This window comes from Scophthalmus maximus, chromosome 17, assembly GCF_022379125.1.
Source record: "Scophthalmus maximus strain ysfricsl-2021 chromosome 17, ASM2237912v1, whole genome shotgun sequence".
NCBI lineage: Eukaryota > Metazoa > Chordata > Actinopteri > Pleuronectiformes > Scophthalmidae > Scophthalmus > Scophthalmus maximus.
Window position 1 is genome coordinate 16,913,108 of NC_061531.1, and position 15,433 is coordinate 16,928,540.

At 43.8% G+C, this 15,433-nt stretch overlaps 2 protein-coding genes across 5 annotated transcripts; one reads left to right on the forward strand and one right to left on the reverse strand.

Annotated features, from left to right (window-relative positions):
- Positions 1 to 739: 739 nt before the first annotated feature.
- On the forward strand, positions 740 to 4,580 carry LOC118288762 (transmembrane protein 265). 2 transcript variants are annotated; one of them, XM_035615230.2, is made up of 3 exons: positions 740 to 1,146; positions 2,432 to 2,643; positions 3,787 to 4,580. In XM_035615230.2, exons 2-3 carry the CDS (start codon positions 2,434 to 2,436, stop codon positions 3,937 to 3,939), a joined length of 363 nt encoding a protein of 120 aa, XP_035471123.1. In that variant the 5' UTR covers positions 740 to 1,146; positions 2,432 to 2,433; the 3' UTR covers positions 3,940 to 4,580. The 2 variants fall into 2 exon arrangements, with proteins under 2 accessions (XP_035471123.1, XP_035471122.1); XM_035615229.2 differs by having other exon boundaries at positions 743 to 1,151.
- A 126-nt stretch (positions 4,581 to 4,706) lies between these two features.
- Positions 4,707 to 14,699, reverse strand: prr14 (proline rich 14). Of its 3 annotated transcripts, none has more exons than XM_047328124.1 (11): positions 14,584 to 14,699; positions 13,231 to 13,259; positions 12,923 to 13,134; positions 12,098 to 12,239; positions 11,938 to 11,994; positions 11,399 to 11,439; positions 7,976 to 10,855; positions 7,727 to 7,868; positions 7,150 to 7,259; positions 6,435 to 6,503; positions 4,707 to 5,726 (listed from the first exon to the last, which is right to left on the reverse strand). In XM_047328124.1, exons 3-11 carry the CDS (start codon positions 13,063 to 13,065, stop codon positions 5,441 to 5,443), a joined length of 3,870 nt encoding a protein of 1,289 aa, XP_047184080.1. In that variant the 5' UTR covers positions 13,066 to 13,134; positions 13,231 to 13,259; positions 14,584 to 14,699; the 3' UTR covers positions 4,707 to 5,440. The 3 variants fall into 3 exon arrangements, with proteins under 3 accessions (XP_047184080.1, XP_035471121.2, XP_047184081.1); XM_035615228.2 differs by having other exon boundaries at positions 13,231 to 13,288; positions 14,584 to 14,664; XM_047328125.1 differs by lacking the exon at positions 12,923 to 13,134.
- Between the last annotated feature and the right edge of the window lie 734 nt (positions 14,700 to 15,433).

The window sequence follows — 15,433 nt, forward strand, 5'->3', positions numbered from 1 at the left end:
ATTCAACACCCTCTGATAACTCACACGGAAGGATGGAGAATACTGCACAGATCCCTCCCAATATTCAACACCTATCTTTGATAAGAATTCTTTTAAGCAAATCCGTCCATAACTTTGAAATACATCCTTTATTACTACGAGATGGATCAGAGCCAAGACAGAAAAGCCTTGTTGTCCACAGCAGACCCCTCCCATGAGGGAAGCTCCAGCTGTCCATGAGGTGGTACAGTGTACAGTGGGCGGCGTAAGCCCTGAAAATATGCAGCCACGTATTCATCAATCGGCTAGCCAAGGTGGAGCAGATACCTCATTTCTTATCTCTGGTAATTAGAGCGAAGGGGTGGAAGGAGGTTATAAATGCTGTGTGCACAAGAGGAGGCCTCATTTGACCCTGAAGGTGTCCATACAAGACACGAGAGCAAGTGATGCAAGAATGCATTGTTTGGGATTCATTCCGTCGTTATGCCTCCAAAACGACAAAGGGATTCAGCAAAAGGTGTGCTTATAACTGGCTGTTTCGCCCCGGGGGGCAAGGCACGCGCCGACACACCTTTTCCCGACTCCTCCTGTGGAATGCGGTGCGTGGAAGAGGGGACGAGGGAAACGACCGCGTGACGCTGAACATTCTTTTTGCCAAACGAAGGAGAGAGGAAGTGCAACCTGCAAACACGACAGAATTATGACACAGCTGTGTGAACAAAGGCTTTGACAAATGTGTGTGTGTGTGTGTGTGTGTGTGTGTGTGTGTGTGTGTGTGTGTGTGTGGGAGGGTAAGACAAGGAAAGAAAAAAAGAAAAAAAGTTAAGAGCCTGCACAGTGGAATGGGCGTGGAGGTTTCACACAGTTTCACCCCCGTGGCTCTCGATCCTGTCATTCAACAACTTATATGGCACCGGGACAGGTCGCCTCTTCTGGGCCTTTTTTAGTTCCTGCGACGAGCGACAACAAGGAGCCGGTATCTGGATGAACACGCGTGGAAACGTCAACTGACACTTTTCACGTTGAAAGCTCGAAAAGAAAAGGAGAACCTCCATGCGGCAGGCGTCGCCTCAGACGAGAAGACGATACGCCTGCTGCCGAACACATCACCGAGCCTCTCTGGGACCAACCGGGGAATCGATCTGTGGACAGCGGCTTCTGAACTCGGTCAGGTTTGTAGTTTTACACTAAGACTTTAACTGTAACATCTATTGTCAAATCAAGTTGGGGTTTTTTTTTCTTCTCCTTTTGCCCCTTTGAGAACCACCAGTAAGATTCTGTTGAGTTGTTGAACCTTTTTACAGAACAGACACTTTCCTTGAGTCCTCTCAGTCAACTGGTTACACATTCACAGGCCTGAGCCGACATGGGTGACGATGCCACTGTTGAAAACACTCTCTGCCGGTTTTCATTCTCCCAGGTGACGAATGCCCCGAGCACGCCGATCAAATCAGAGATTAGATCAACAGAACTTGAACGCTTTCGTGCTCCAGCCGGGGGCGAGAGCGTTTTCGTCAGGACCCAAAGTGTCATTCCACAGGGGGTTTTCCAGGCCTTCTTGGGCCGCCTAACAGGGGACACGTTGAACTGTGCGTCCCATGTTGCGCCATCCACAGGGTACTCTCTGTCTCATGCTGGAAACACCCCTGTTCCACAGAAACCGCTGCGCTGAGGAAGAGAAGTGACATGTACGCGGAGGATGTGTTCAGACTCGTTTGGAAATTCTTCTTTACTTGGCTCGGCGCAGTCAACAACAGTCCCCTGCTCTTCAGCGTGAATCCCAGCAGCGACTACGGTGACAGAATTCCTCACAGGAAACGAGATTAGGGATCATTTTTCAAGGCTCTTATTTAAAAAAAAAAAACAACCAAACACCGATACTCCCTTTGGGGCGTCCAACAGACAGGTGGGTGGGGTTCAACAGTTAGGCCCCAGTGTGACCAAAGCATTTAGCACTCCTGTGGGAGTTTTGTTACTGTACGTACAGTCCAAATTGAAATGGTGTACAGTTCTATTAGGCTCACACAGCTGCATTCAGGTTTAACAGTGGCGGGAGACTCTATAAGGAGTGACGTTAAAGGGAAGGTGAAGTCAGTTCACTCGGCGTATTAATAGACCCAAACACAATCCATGATGCCTGTGAGTCATGATACAACCGTGAGGGCATCGGCATTATTATAATAAACCCCTGGAATGCTAAAGTGATATACACCTGGAATTAGATAAACATTTACCCAAGCGGGGCTCGTCCCCGGGTGAAAGGTGGAGCTGAAGTGCCTTTATCTCCGAGAACAAACAATCCAAAACCAAGTTCAAGCTATAAAGCGGCAGCTGCACATGAATCATGAAAACGGTCCTGATGCGCTTTACGAATTCTTCTGCACATCGCTGCACACAAACGAGAGGTTCTTCTTTTTGTGATTGTGGCATTGCTTTGCTTGTTTCTGTGCAGAAATGTCCTACTCACCCCACACGTCCATAGCAATGGACAAGAGCCCACTGAAGACCACGCCGGGGTCGGCAGATACAGACACTTGCCACCGAGCAGCTGGACAGGGCCTCGCATCCTGCTGCCATGACGAGCACCACAGGAAACTGGCCGTGTGCAGCATCGTCTGCGGGTTCTCCTGCATCGGGATCAAAGCGCTGATCAGTTCAGTCGAGGTGCTGACCCTTTTTCTTTCCCCCGCTCCAGGTTTCCCCTCTCGCTCCTCGGTCAAAATCTCTGAGCCCACAGTCGCACATTCCAATTTTCTTTGTGTTGTTGGTTAATTTCCTGCACCAAGACAAAACAGGCATCAAAGTTTGAGTTGGTGAATTCAATGACCTCTGAATGCAGCACTTGACCTTTCTGCTGCTCAGGCTGACCTTTTTTTTCTTTTATCTCAATACAACGCTCACATGTCCTCGTGTACTCTGGAAGGGTTACTGTAGCTACTGTAATCACTGCTGCAGAGTTCCTCAGTGGAAGTGATGGAGGCAAAAAGTTTGGTGCAAATCTTATTTCCTCAGCTCTGCTGAAGACAGAGCGGGGCTCCTGCATCCAGAGTGATCGGAGGGGCGACGCACTGAGGCAAGGCTTGGGCTTTTTAAAAACTTGTCATAATGCAATTTCATTATGACAATATCAAAATGTACTACATGGTGACAAAAGATTGGTTAATCTATAAAGTTTCCTTCAGACATGCACTGAATTTTTCCCAAACATTTTCCGGAGTTCACGAATAAATGAGCTGCAGGTCGTGTCTCTACTCTTATTGGATGCAAATACGTTAATGCATTACTAAACTATATGAGGCAATTGTCAGATTTCATACTGACACGTCATGATGATGTCATTCCAACCATAGGGTCACATGGGTGTTTTAGAGTCCGATAGGATACAGAGAAAAATGCCTTATTGGACAATGTACTGTATGATCATGTGATGGGGAATCATTTTTCTGATCAATATAAATTTCAGATTCTCGATTGATTATTTATTTCAGATCTGTTTCTAATTGGGGTTTTTTAATACATAAAAGAAAGGTCAGCTGACGTCGAAGAAGGAATAAATATATTTATATATATATCAAAAGTGCAAGACAAATTAATAATGGAGGTTATCAGTGGATTTATCTAAATATTGGGTTGTTATAAGATCAGAAGAGAAACAAATTAAATGGGTTAAATGATGTTTGTAAAACCACAAAACCACTCACTGCTCATCGCCAGCTGCATCAGTTTCAGTATGTATTTCATGTAGTATACGTCTTTCTCTGATTTAACCCTACATTCAACATCTCGTCTCGTCTTTGACTTGGACAGGCGGAGCAAACGGAGGACCCAGAGACGGCGGCGAAGTTTTCCCGACGGGCGAGAAGACTGGGCATCATGTCCATCGTACTGTGGCTTCTCTTTTTGTGCCTGATCCCCGTGCTGATGGCACTGGTCTCGTATCTCGTCACTCTGAGAGACTGATCCCACTTTTGTTGAACCTCTTCTGACTTTGGACGTCGACGGAGACAGTGGGCTGAACAAAGTCGATGGTCGTTGCCATGAAGAGACTTGGTAGTTACATGAAACACAAAACACTTTCCTGTGCTGCTGTCAGAGTTGACATCTTTCTACTTCCTCTTTAACCATTTTATACAAGGAAAAAATAAGTGTTATAAGTTTTTTCTTACATGATGAAATATTTATTTAATATAGGAACATATGGACAAAACCGTAGAAAAAAACAATTATTACCATGGTTTGAGACATGACACGCATATCGAAGAACCGTACGCACCTTTAAATGCCATTACAATTTTAAAATACACTTCTTCTTTTTTTTTTGATACTTGCAGATATTTAGAAAAGGTTTTTTAATAAGTTTGTCAACCCCTGAAATTTTAAAACACAAATCTGTTCGTGGAGGATTGGGTCTGTACTGGAGAGGAGAAGGCAGTGATCGTGGCAGTGCTTCATCATCAGAACATCATGAGATCCTGCTCTTATTGCATTTTTATACCATTTTTTTTAAGCTTTATCAATGTAAAATGTGTCAATATATGCTGTTCTTTTATACAAACATATTAACAGAAACATATTTTATAATAAAAATTACAAGAAACTTGTGCTCTTGAGTTGCTTGAAACAAAAAACAACAGTGACGATTACAAATACAAAACATCTATTTAAACATTTTTACAGTTAAGGCAACTTCATCAAAATTTGGCAAAAAACACCCAAGAACAAATATAGGCAGTTTGTCAAGAAGTTATATTTGCAATATGTATATAGACACCAGAAACAATCCAGAGAACCACAGGTAATAAAAAGACAGAGTGGAATCTGGACACTTCCTCTCTTTGACTATAAATGCTCTCTGGAGTGACACATGGGGATTGAACAGGGGTCCGTCCTGAGATGAATAGAAGGATTCATCGCTCCGTGCCGTTCGGAGATGCACTAACCTTTATGAAAAGAAACTTGAAAATCTCCTGCCGGCATGTTTAAAAGTTATGTTTACTTTAAAAACAACAAAAAAATAGCTGCCTTATATAACAAATAACTAACAATGATGCTGCAACTTCCACTTCTTTAATACCCTGCTTCCTTTCAAATCAGATCAGATATGAGATGTAGATGTCTGAGATTTAACAAAGCTGCTGGGAAAAAAATGGACAGCAGGAGATTGAGTGCTATAATGCTGATGATGTGTCTGACTCACTTCGAGGATAAAATACATTTATGGCGTTATGATGTTTTGTTCTTCAACTTGCAGGCTGCAAATGTTCTTCAATAAGAACTTGTCATCACCAACATTTATACACCAATAGTGCTGAACACAAAAAAAAGAGCGCCGGCCGGAAGACTCACATGTGAATCTCCAGGTTTACATAAGGAACAGTTATGAACAGCACTACAGTGATTTTTTTTAAGTGGCTTCAGAATGATCATCATTTAAGAGCTGTCCGTCAACCGTCAGATCTGATCACGATCTGATCAACTGATCGTGCATCAGCCACAGATTCAGCTGATCCAGTTTGGCACAGAGCAGCGAGTCCACGTCCTGGGACGCTTCGTCTTTACTGTAGCCTCCCCGTCGAGTCCGAGAGGACGACATCCCCGCCTTCCCGACGCCGACGAGCGGCTTCTTGGGCTTCCTGACCTCGCCCACCTCCAGGAACTCTAAGAATCGCTTGATGCGCCTCAGGCCGAACCAGGACTCGGAACCGTTGCGGCGGTTGAGAGGGACCTCGAATATGGTCTCCAGACGGCTGGAAAAGAGGCGCCGCACACTCCGGGAGTTAAGGGATGTCAGTGACTACCAACGGTGTAAAGTAACAAAGTACAAGTACTTAAGTAGATTTTGGGAGTATACTGTACAGTTTGTTACTTTACTTGAGTTTTAAAATATTTATTTCAACTTTTACCTTTACTTAAGTACATTATACAGAAAAAAATTAGAGAAGAGAGGAAGTATGAATAGAGGGATATAGGGAGTAAGATGAGGGAGGGAAGGAATAGAGCAGAGGGAGGGAGTAAGGGGGGGTAAGAGGAGAGGGATGGAGGGAGTATAAGGAGGGAGGAAAAATACTGTTTACAAAGTTTAAATAGAAGAATTGAATTTCTTGCTGTTTTGTTTCTTTCTACTTGAACTTTTGATACTTAAGTACATTTTAATACCTGACATATACTTTGGATACTCAAGTACATTTGATGTTACCTACTTTAAGACTTTTACTCTTACCAGTCATTTTCAAGTAAGACATCTTTACTTTCTACTCGCGTGTATGTACTTTATACACCATTGGTTACTACAACTGATGACCAAATGAAACTTTTTCCTTCCTAAACACCTGTTCCGAAGTCTAAAGGGAAAACGCGTTAAAGCTGCAGTTTATGTTTTTTATATTTGTAAGAGCCTCGTGACCTCCAAAAAAAAAGGAAAACTGGTGTGTCAGAGATCAAGTGTATGACCCTACCTTTCAGGGGGTTTGCTGAAATTCTTATTAGTGTAAATTTCTTCCAGACTGAACTCCTTCTTTTTCAGCCTGTAGAGTAAGATCATGAAAAAAAACAAAAAACAATCAGTATTGATCTGAAAGTATTCGATTGACAACAGACGTGTACAAGCACATATATAGATCCACGTAGGGAGGTCAGAGAGTGATCTCATATAGTTTGTTCTACTTCCATATGCTTATATGCTAAAATGCAGCAACAGGAATTCCAGTGAAATTCTGGTGTGAATTCTGGTGTTCGGAAGTATTGAGATTCTCCCAAAATGGCTGTACATGTACGTGTCTCCGCATTTGGATCTCACTTTCCCGCTCTATATGGAAATACTAATATTTGTCAGTGTTAATATTATTTACACAAGAGGCAGCATCTTTCAAATACCTTTTTAACCTCTGCACACTTTGTACAGTGTCCCCCCGGGTGAAGGTTTATCAGCCAGACGGATGAAACGAGCAGAGTAAACATTGCTTCACGTTTCCCTGTGAATTCGCTCCGTGTGATCCACGGGAATTATGAGGATTTTATCTCAATCACCTCACAATTTGTTTTGATTACACAGTTATTTGTATCCGAACTTGTACTTTTGTACTGTATGTTACAGCAACTCAAATTTGAATTTTCATTACAGTATACTTGGCTGGAACAAAGAAAAATGTAAGTGAAGCACTGAGTTTGTACCTGATTGGTTTGGGCAGGCCCATTGGAGTAAGGTTGTTCTGAGGTTTGGGTAAAGTTTTACGAATTCTGATAGACGACACCTTCCCACGTTTCTCGTGTTGTTGCACCACCTGCGATGTTGTGACGACAAAGTTTATACAATCGTGGATTAACAAATAAAACACAATAATCCCAGTTGACAGATGTCAATATGGAACGAGTACAGTAGGGCGTCTATAGTACGTATAAAAAAAAAAAGGGAAAGGCTTAGAGTCAAAAAATAACATCATAAATTGATGGGAACATTCATCACTCTGGGAATAATTCAATAAAATGTTGAATGTTTGTGAATTTTAAACCTGTACACGAGACTAATGATGAACGCCAATGTCACAGTCCTGAACTCTGTCCTTCACACATAGTTCTTAAAGTTATGCAGTTTATAAAGTTCATGATTTGACATGAAGGTGGATTGTTTGGTTCTTCAAGGCTGCGTTAACGTTTACCTCAAACAACTGTCACAACAACAGTTCCTTAAAACCTGCAAAAGAGCACATTTACTGATTTCCGACACCAACGTAATGTAAATGTAATGTACCTTGATTTCTGAGTCGGACAGAGCCTTTTCCTCTCTCAACGCAACGTCTTCATACTCCTGACTGGACGAGCTTGTGTCTTCCTCATCCTCCTCCCCCTCGCTCTGTTGCCTCCTCTGGGTGTCACTCTCCGAGGGATTCCCACTGCAAATAAGACCAGAGTCCCATTTGATTACAGCTCTGACACACCTCATTAGCATTATCATGAAATATATCATTTTTTTTTCTACAGATTACAAAATAATTGTTACCTGATACCAGAATCCGAGCTGGCGTGAGAGGAATCGCTTCTTTGGAGGAATCCTGACAGGTGCCACGTGGAGGAGCTCAACGGGGATGAAGAAGAGGAGGAGGAGGAGGAGGAGGAAACATGAGTGGAAGTGCTGGGGCTCACCGCGACCCCTCTGCCATCGACCTTCTTGGAGAGGAAAGCCAGGGGACTTGAGAGGAAACAGGACGCCAGAGCCGAGAGGGAGGTGCCGGGAGACAGTGGGAGACTGGGAAAGTGGCCCAAGCCGTCGCACGGGGCGGACCTCCTGGACGGGTACACTTCCTTGCGCAGGCACAGGGGAGCGATCTCCCGCTCCACCTCCACGCTGGAGAGCGTGTGTCGGCGAGCTCGCCGAGCGGACTTGTAGGCGTGAGGGACGAGGGGAGTGTGGACGGACTGGCGTTGGTGGGACGTGTGGGTCCTGCTGTGCTGCGGGGAATGAAGAGAAGAAGATGTCCAGGGCGCGTCGTGGAGACGGAGCGAGGGGATCTCTGGGCACGAGTAGCTGCGCAAGAGGCGCCTCGAAAAATCCTCTGCTGGTGAGCGAGTAGCCGCCGTGGGCAGATCTGCGTCCTCCATCGAGTCCGTCATCATTTCGTCACCTTTAAGCATCCGACTGTGCAAAACTATGCACCGTCTCCTCCGGTTGTCCGCCCTCCTCGGCTTGATGTTAACTTTCCTCGCACTCGACCTTAACCTCGAGACGCTGCCGTGGTTAGCCGCTTCACTGGCAGTGGGAAATACCTTGTCCGCCTCTTTCTCACCTGTGACTTCATTATTTAATTGTACGTGAGACTGGGACGGCGAAGGAACCGATTGGCCATTACTACCAAAAGGTGTCATTTCAAAATACACAGGGTCCGTTGTGCTTTGACCTTCTCCAGACTGTCTTTCTTTGGTCGTCGAATGAAGGTTATCGACACATCGCTTCGTCTCCAGATTCTCACCGGACTCTGAAGACTTGACAGCACCTCTACAACCCTTCTTGGGTCTCTTGGACGGCTGGGTCGCCAAAGTTTTCATGTCCTCCTCCCTTTGAACGGGCGGAGAGGTTTTACAATCTACGAGCGCGAGTTCCGAGGACGCCGCGGATCGCTCTGACGGGGAGGAAACCGTCAAAGTGGCGCCCGTTTCCGTCGTTGAACTCGCCTGGACTGGCGATTTACGCTTTAGTGGCTTCTTGTTAATGTTCTTGCACTTGCTTGTGCTCTGGAGCTGCTTTTTATTATCAGGTTGGACGGGAACGTCTGACAGCGGCTCCTGCTGGACGTCTCTACTCGAGGTTATTGCCACGGTGGTTTCCAGATCCATACTGTCAATGTTTACTTCAGGTAAACCCGTCCTTGTTTTGAGTCTTTTAGTCGAACCACTGGGCTTCGTCTTGCCGCCGCCCTTCTGGTTGTTCTCCAACAATCCTCTGCTTTTGACCAGTGAGCAAACCAACGTGGCATCAGGGAAACTTTCAGTCTGTTCGTTCACCGTGGCTTCGCTTATCGTAGGAAGGGTTTCTTGTTCAACTTTCGCTTTCCTATTTGCTCTTGTTGATACAGCCGGTCTTTTTCTGGGAGGCTTCGGTGTTTCTTCGCCGGTATTCGTCAACACAGCTTCCTTTCTCGGTGGTCTAAGCCCTCTCGATACGCCGCTATCTGAAGAAGCCACGTTTAATAACTCTCTGGTCTTTGTTTCCTCTGTGCATACATCACCTTTCAGCTTTTTCCTCTTCCCCAGTTCTTGAGAATGACCTGTCACTTTCAGGCCCCTCTTTGACTTCACAGGACCTGCCGCTGAACAAGCGTCGGGGTTTGGCGGACTCTCCAGCCACAGAGTATCCAAAGTGGAATTCAGTGTCCGTCCGTTGTCATTCAAGTTATTCCAGATGTTTTGTCTCACCGAGCCACAAGTTTCCCCGTTCCTGACATTATCAGCGTCATCATCCCCAGGCTGAAAACCGTTGGTGTCAAACTGAGTGTTACAGTCTGAGGAAGATATCAATTCAGTCTTGTCAGAATCTCTCGAGTCAGCTTCATTTGATTTGATTGGTTTCCAAAGCTGCTCGTCAGAGATGACTTTCTTTAATTCAGACCTCGTTCCTGTACGCTTCCTCAGCAGTGGTTTCGGCCGGACGGCCTGCTCGCGTTGCTCCTCCGCTGCGCTGGACATCTTCAAGCTGGATTCCAGCGAGGCACTTAAACTTGCGGAGGTCTGCGACAGTAAAGAATTCTTAACAACTGACTCAACACATTCTGAAACTTGTTTTGGGACAATGCAGGGTTCAGGAATGTCTCGCAAAGGCACAGAATCAGAGTTTTTTTCTGTCCCAGTTATTGCACATTCGTCCGCCTCGTCCAAGCGGTGTGTTGACAAGTCCAAGTCAAACGCTAATCTTCTAGAATATTTAACAGCACCGTTTGTTGCGTTTTCTGCAACTTCTACATCGCTGAGCCTTTGACGATTACCTTCAGCCTCCTGATTCCCAATCTCCCCCTGTCCTATTGGCTGAAACATATTACTCAGCTCAACTTCAGATGTTCCGTCAGCCTGTGGCTCACATTCAGCGAGTTTGTCCGCGTCGTCCACGGACAGCGGGGGACTGTTCGCTCTGAAGAGTTTAACGGGACTCATGACGATGTCTGTGAAACAGGCCATCTTCGACTTGAGCGACTGGAACAACGGGCCGATCACCCATCCCTTTGGGGCCGAGGCAATTTCAGCGGCGCGTCCAACAGCCAAGCCCCCGCATGAATCCACGTCATATATAGGAGCGTCGTGATTCTGCGTGATATCGTCCGCCACCTGCTCAACTACATTCTCTGCAGCAGAGACCATCGGTTCGTTCCAGGGGCTTTTCTGCTCCTTTTGTCTATGATAAAAAAAAAGAAAACGGGAATTAGACTTTCACGCAAAAATCACAAGCAAACAATGCTATCTAATCAAATAAAAACAAAAGGGGGGTCTATCGGCACACTACTGACGCATGTGACCTACTACGCGCATGTTGACAACATTAACATGCTAATAACACTAGTGAGTTCAGTTGAATAGATCGGCCCCAATGTCAATGAAACCTTGCGCAGCTGTTTGAGCCAGTTTCAGATCAATATCCAATAACGGTGTCAGATCAGTGCATCCCCAACGAAAGCATCAATACATTGTGTCAATACAAGATGTAAAATCTGGATTCCAGCCACTCACTTGTTCCCTGTTAATGAAAACCTTATAGACTGTCATAACTCTGACCACAGTCATGACTGCGTTCACCTATAGTTTCTCATGGACTGTTATTACAAAGTTGAAAAATATAAAAATTTAGATGAACGCTATAGAATTCGCACAAGCGTTAAAAGAATGATCGAGTGAGCTGTTTCTACAAGTAAAAAAAGAATTAGCCGTCACACACACTTACGTTTTTTGGTCCTCTGCCTCGAACACAAGATCAAATCCATCCTGCAAAATAAACAAAAAACATTTCAGGGTTGTTATAACAATTTTGAGGTGCTGATCCAAACAACAAGAAAACACATAAAAATGAAGTCATTTGTGAAGAAGCATTATTCAGGAATATTCCAAACCTCTTTTCCAAAAATTCAAGAAAGCAGCACACATACATGATTTGTGAAGAGGAGACAGTGAATGTAGCCTCTGTAACATCTACAGTCGGTGCGTTAGTGGGTCACATTAAGACACTGGATTGCTCGTCTGTGTCGGATGCAGCAGACCGTGAAGGAGGATTAAAAACCACTCAATTAACCCAAACACCCCACTCACTGTACTGGTCTTACAATGTTTGCATACACAGCCGTACGGTAAAAGCCGCAGCTCAATCAGATTAGACACTTCATGAAAAACACCGTCAAGCAAATACAAACAGACTGTAAGGAGGAAACTGAGAGGATAACAGAAGCCAGGAAGGATTATATATAGCAGGGAAAGATAAAAACTGACCTTGTTTTGCTCCTGTGTGCTTTCGACTTTCGGCTGCTTGGACTGTGACACTTGCACCTACGAATCAGACACAGGCGATGCATTTAGCAGTGACTCAATTCATTTCTCAATAAACTCTAAGAAATACAAGATTTATTAAAGTTAAAGTTAAAACTTTTACCATTCTTCCACTCTCTCCGTTTCTCTTGGTGGGGGACGGATTCTTAGTCGCTCCGCTGTCCGTGTTGCTCTGCTTCTTAGGGGTCTGAGCCCCTTGAGTACATCCGCTCCTCCGGTGTCCAGATAGTCCATCGTTTGCACAGCTATGAATGTATCAAAAAATGTATTTAGCCAAAATGCAGCAAATGTCAGGGATGCATGACGCATCAGTAGCAGAAAAAAAAACTGTTGTCCAATATTTAAGCTTTGGACAACATATACTGTGGAAACTTTCTGTTGATCTCTTGCAAAAGATTCTGCCAATCAAATATTTATAAAACTTTTTCTTCACCTGAGGTGGGACTGTCTACTGTACATAATAATAATAATAATAATATATTTGATTTATAAAGCGCTTTTCATGGACCAAAAGCGCTACATGGAGGCTTTCAAATGTTATTTTAAAGATAAATGTTACAGGCTTACTGTACAATTTGTGTTATTGGAAGTTGAACTGAATAAAAATGTAATCTTTGGCAAAATATCAGGTCAGGTTCTATGACCACAGTGTTTTGCAAAGATCTAAATATGCACCATGCATAGCAGTATACTGGAAAAACTGGAAAGAGGAAAAGTAGACACATAATAATTTTACTATGGAATACATTTTCTAATGTTTGTACTTTATTGGCAGCAAACTGGTGCTAACTTTCGATGCCCAGACCTCCACATAGGTGTCTGCAAGTCCTAACCACATTTCCCAATAAATTTTTAAAAAATGTAAAAAACAAGGAGAGGAAAATATGCCAACAGCAAAAGAAACCAAAAGGTGCCGGGACAACTATACCTGGGAATGATGGAGAAAAGGGGGAGGAGAGGTGGTGGAGGTTCACTGTGGGGAGGTGCACTACAGAAAGGGTTTGGGGGAATATCATCTTCATCCATCGGACAAACTATCTGAGGGAGCGAGTCAGAGGGATGAGTCAACATCCCCTTGCTCTCTCTCTCTCTCTCTGTCTCTCTCTCTGTCTGTCTCTCTCTCTTCTTGTCTGGCCTTCTCTGCAAATAACAACAACGAAAAAAACAACCATGCAGGGTATCACATCAGTATGAAAGCACATCAAAATAGGTGGTAAGAGTGAGAGCGTCACTTACTTTTATGATCCCGAGGATGGAGGTTTAATCTGAAAATGAAGAATAGCAACAGGTTTTTCTGAAAATAGTTTTCAAAATAGATTATTCACATGTAAATTAACTAATTAATATTTTCATTGTTGTTAGTAATCTCGATTGCTTTCTCAATTAGTCAGTTGATTTATACAAGGACAGAAAATAGGGAAAATAATAATAATCAATAATTATTATTATAATCAATTATAGTCATAATAAAACATTTGAAATATATGTGTCCAATCAACTTCCAAAAGCCAAAATGCTTCAGTTTTCCATCACATAAATCACAGAAAAAGAGGAATTTGGCCATATTTGCTCGAAAAACGATGACTCAATTATCAGACTTGTGGTTGATTCATTTTCTGTTTAACGACTAAATCATTCATCACAATCATTTCATCTCTAATCACATGGACACAGACATGTACTGAGCACAATGTGTTGTGTGACAACGCTTTAGATTGCAATAGACACATAGTGGACAATACAGGTGGGACGATCCATAGTTGGATTGTGTTGCATTCACACCAATGCACAGTGAATCTACAGTAAAGGAGAATTCAACGAGGTAAACAAAGGGTTTGTCATACATAAAGTAAATGTGCATGTGGCCGCGATCGATGGCTACGCGTTTTTAAATCACAGTCGTTAAGATTGAATTCACGACGCAGACGGAAATACTCCATAATAATAATAATAATAATAATAATATATATGATAACAATACATCAGGCTCGGGAGCAGCGCCACGAGACGCGTGTTTTGAATTGCAGCTGCGTCTTCTGTGATCATCGTCATCGGCACATCAGCCTCGGTTTCACTTTTTGCAACTATTTACAGAAAGTTAGCTACACCCACGAGCTTCGCTAACAGAAGAGACAGATCGTGGCCAACGACTCATGAATTCACTTTTACTATAATTCCAGTATAATGTTTTCAGAAGGATGCTGCGGTTTGATCAAAAAGTGAGGGGGGGGGGGGGGTGGCTACTTGCTGGAATAGACACAGTTTAACATTCAAACTTTTTTTCATTATAAATGAGTAACATTATGTAATGTTAATGTATGTCGCGGTTTCAGTATTAATAGCATGAGCTGTATGTGGATGTTTAGCTAGCAGAGGCTAACTGTGACGCCGTGGACGCAGCGTGGCTTGGCTAACGCTAGTATTGATGGTGTGTCAGCTTGTGCACCAGGTGTTAGTCGTAGCCGGGAGCTGTCATTGGTCTTAGCGCCTTTTTTATTCTCGGGAGGAGAAAACCGGAACATAATCTCAGCGCGCAGTCGAGTCAAACACGTGGGCGTCAAAAGCCCGACTCGCGCTCAGCAAACTTACCGGAGACGTGGTGCAGGCTCGCGGGGGTAAAGTGCTGCGTCCCTCACCGTAAACAAGGCATGTCGGTCGGACGGCGGCGCCCTGCAGCGACGCGCAGATGGATCCGGTTTTTACAAATCCCGACTACTGCCAGACACGCGGGGCATCCAATCACAGCACAGGGTCCTTGCCAGTGTGACCAATTAGAGGGGAGGTCGCGGTGACGTAGAGGCAGAGGGGCGGGTGGGCAGCCAATAGGGGCGCGAAGACAAATATCTCGTAAAAAAAATAATATAGTCCTCTATTGTCCCCGGTTGACCCCATGTTTTCAGAAGACCTACATTTTATCAAGTGATAAAAAATAATAACTAACAAAAACAAAAAAATTTGGATTAGCAAATGGGCAAACTGGGTTAATATTCAGGAGCCCCAGAATCCCACAAGCCCCAGGCTTACTCCATATCATGTTTAAATTTGCTTCACTTAAGCATATCAACTATAATCCTCCATCTTGTGTCAAAATCTAGGTTTAAGACCTTTAATGTTTTTGTTTATACTTGAAGTTTTCTTTTTATCAAATTACTTCCATTTTAGCTGTATTACCAATTAACAAATATGTCTTAATGTATTTTTAAGTTTCATCCACTTATCCTGTATCCTTGTTCTTATCTCTAATCACTCATAATTTCATTGTATGAGTCTCTGTGCAATGACAATATAGGCTTATCTTAAACTCTCTTAAAGAGAAGTCAGGTAAACGTATTCCATCAGGACTGTAAGGCTGCAGATTTCAGATGGTAGTGGGGGAAAATGCCCTCATTATAACCTGGTGGGTTTTGTTGTCTGCTTAACAGTCAAAACCCCTCAAAAT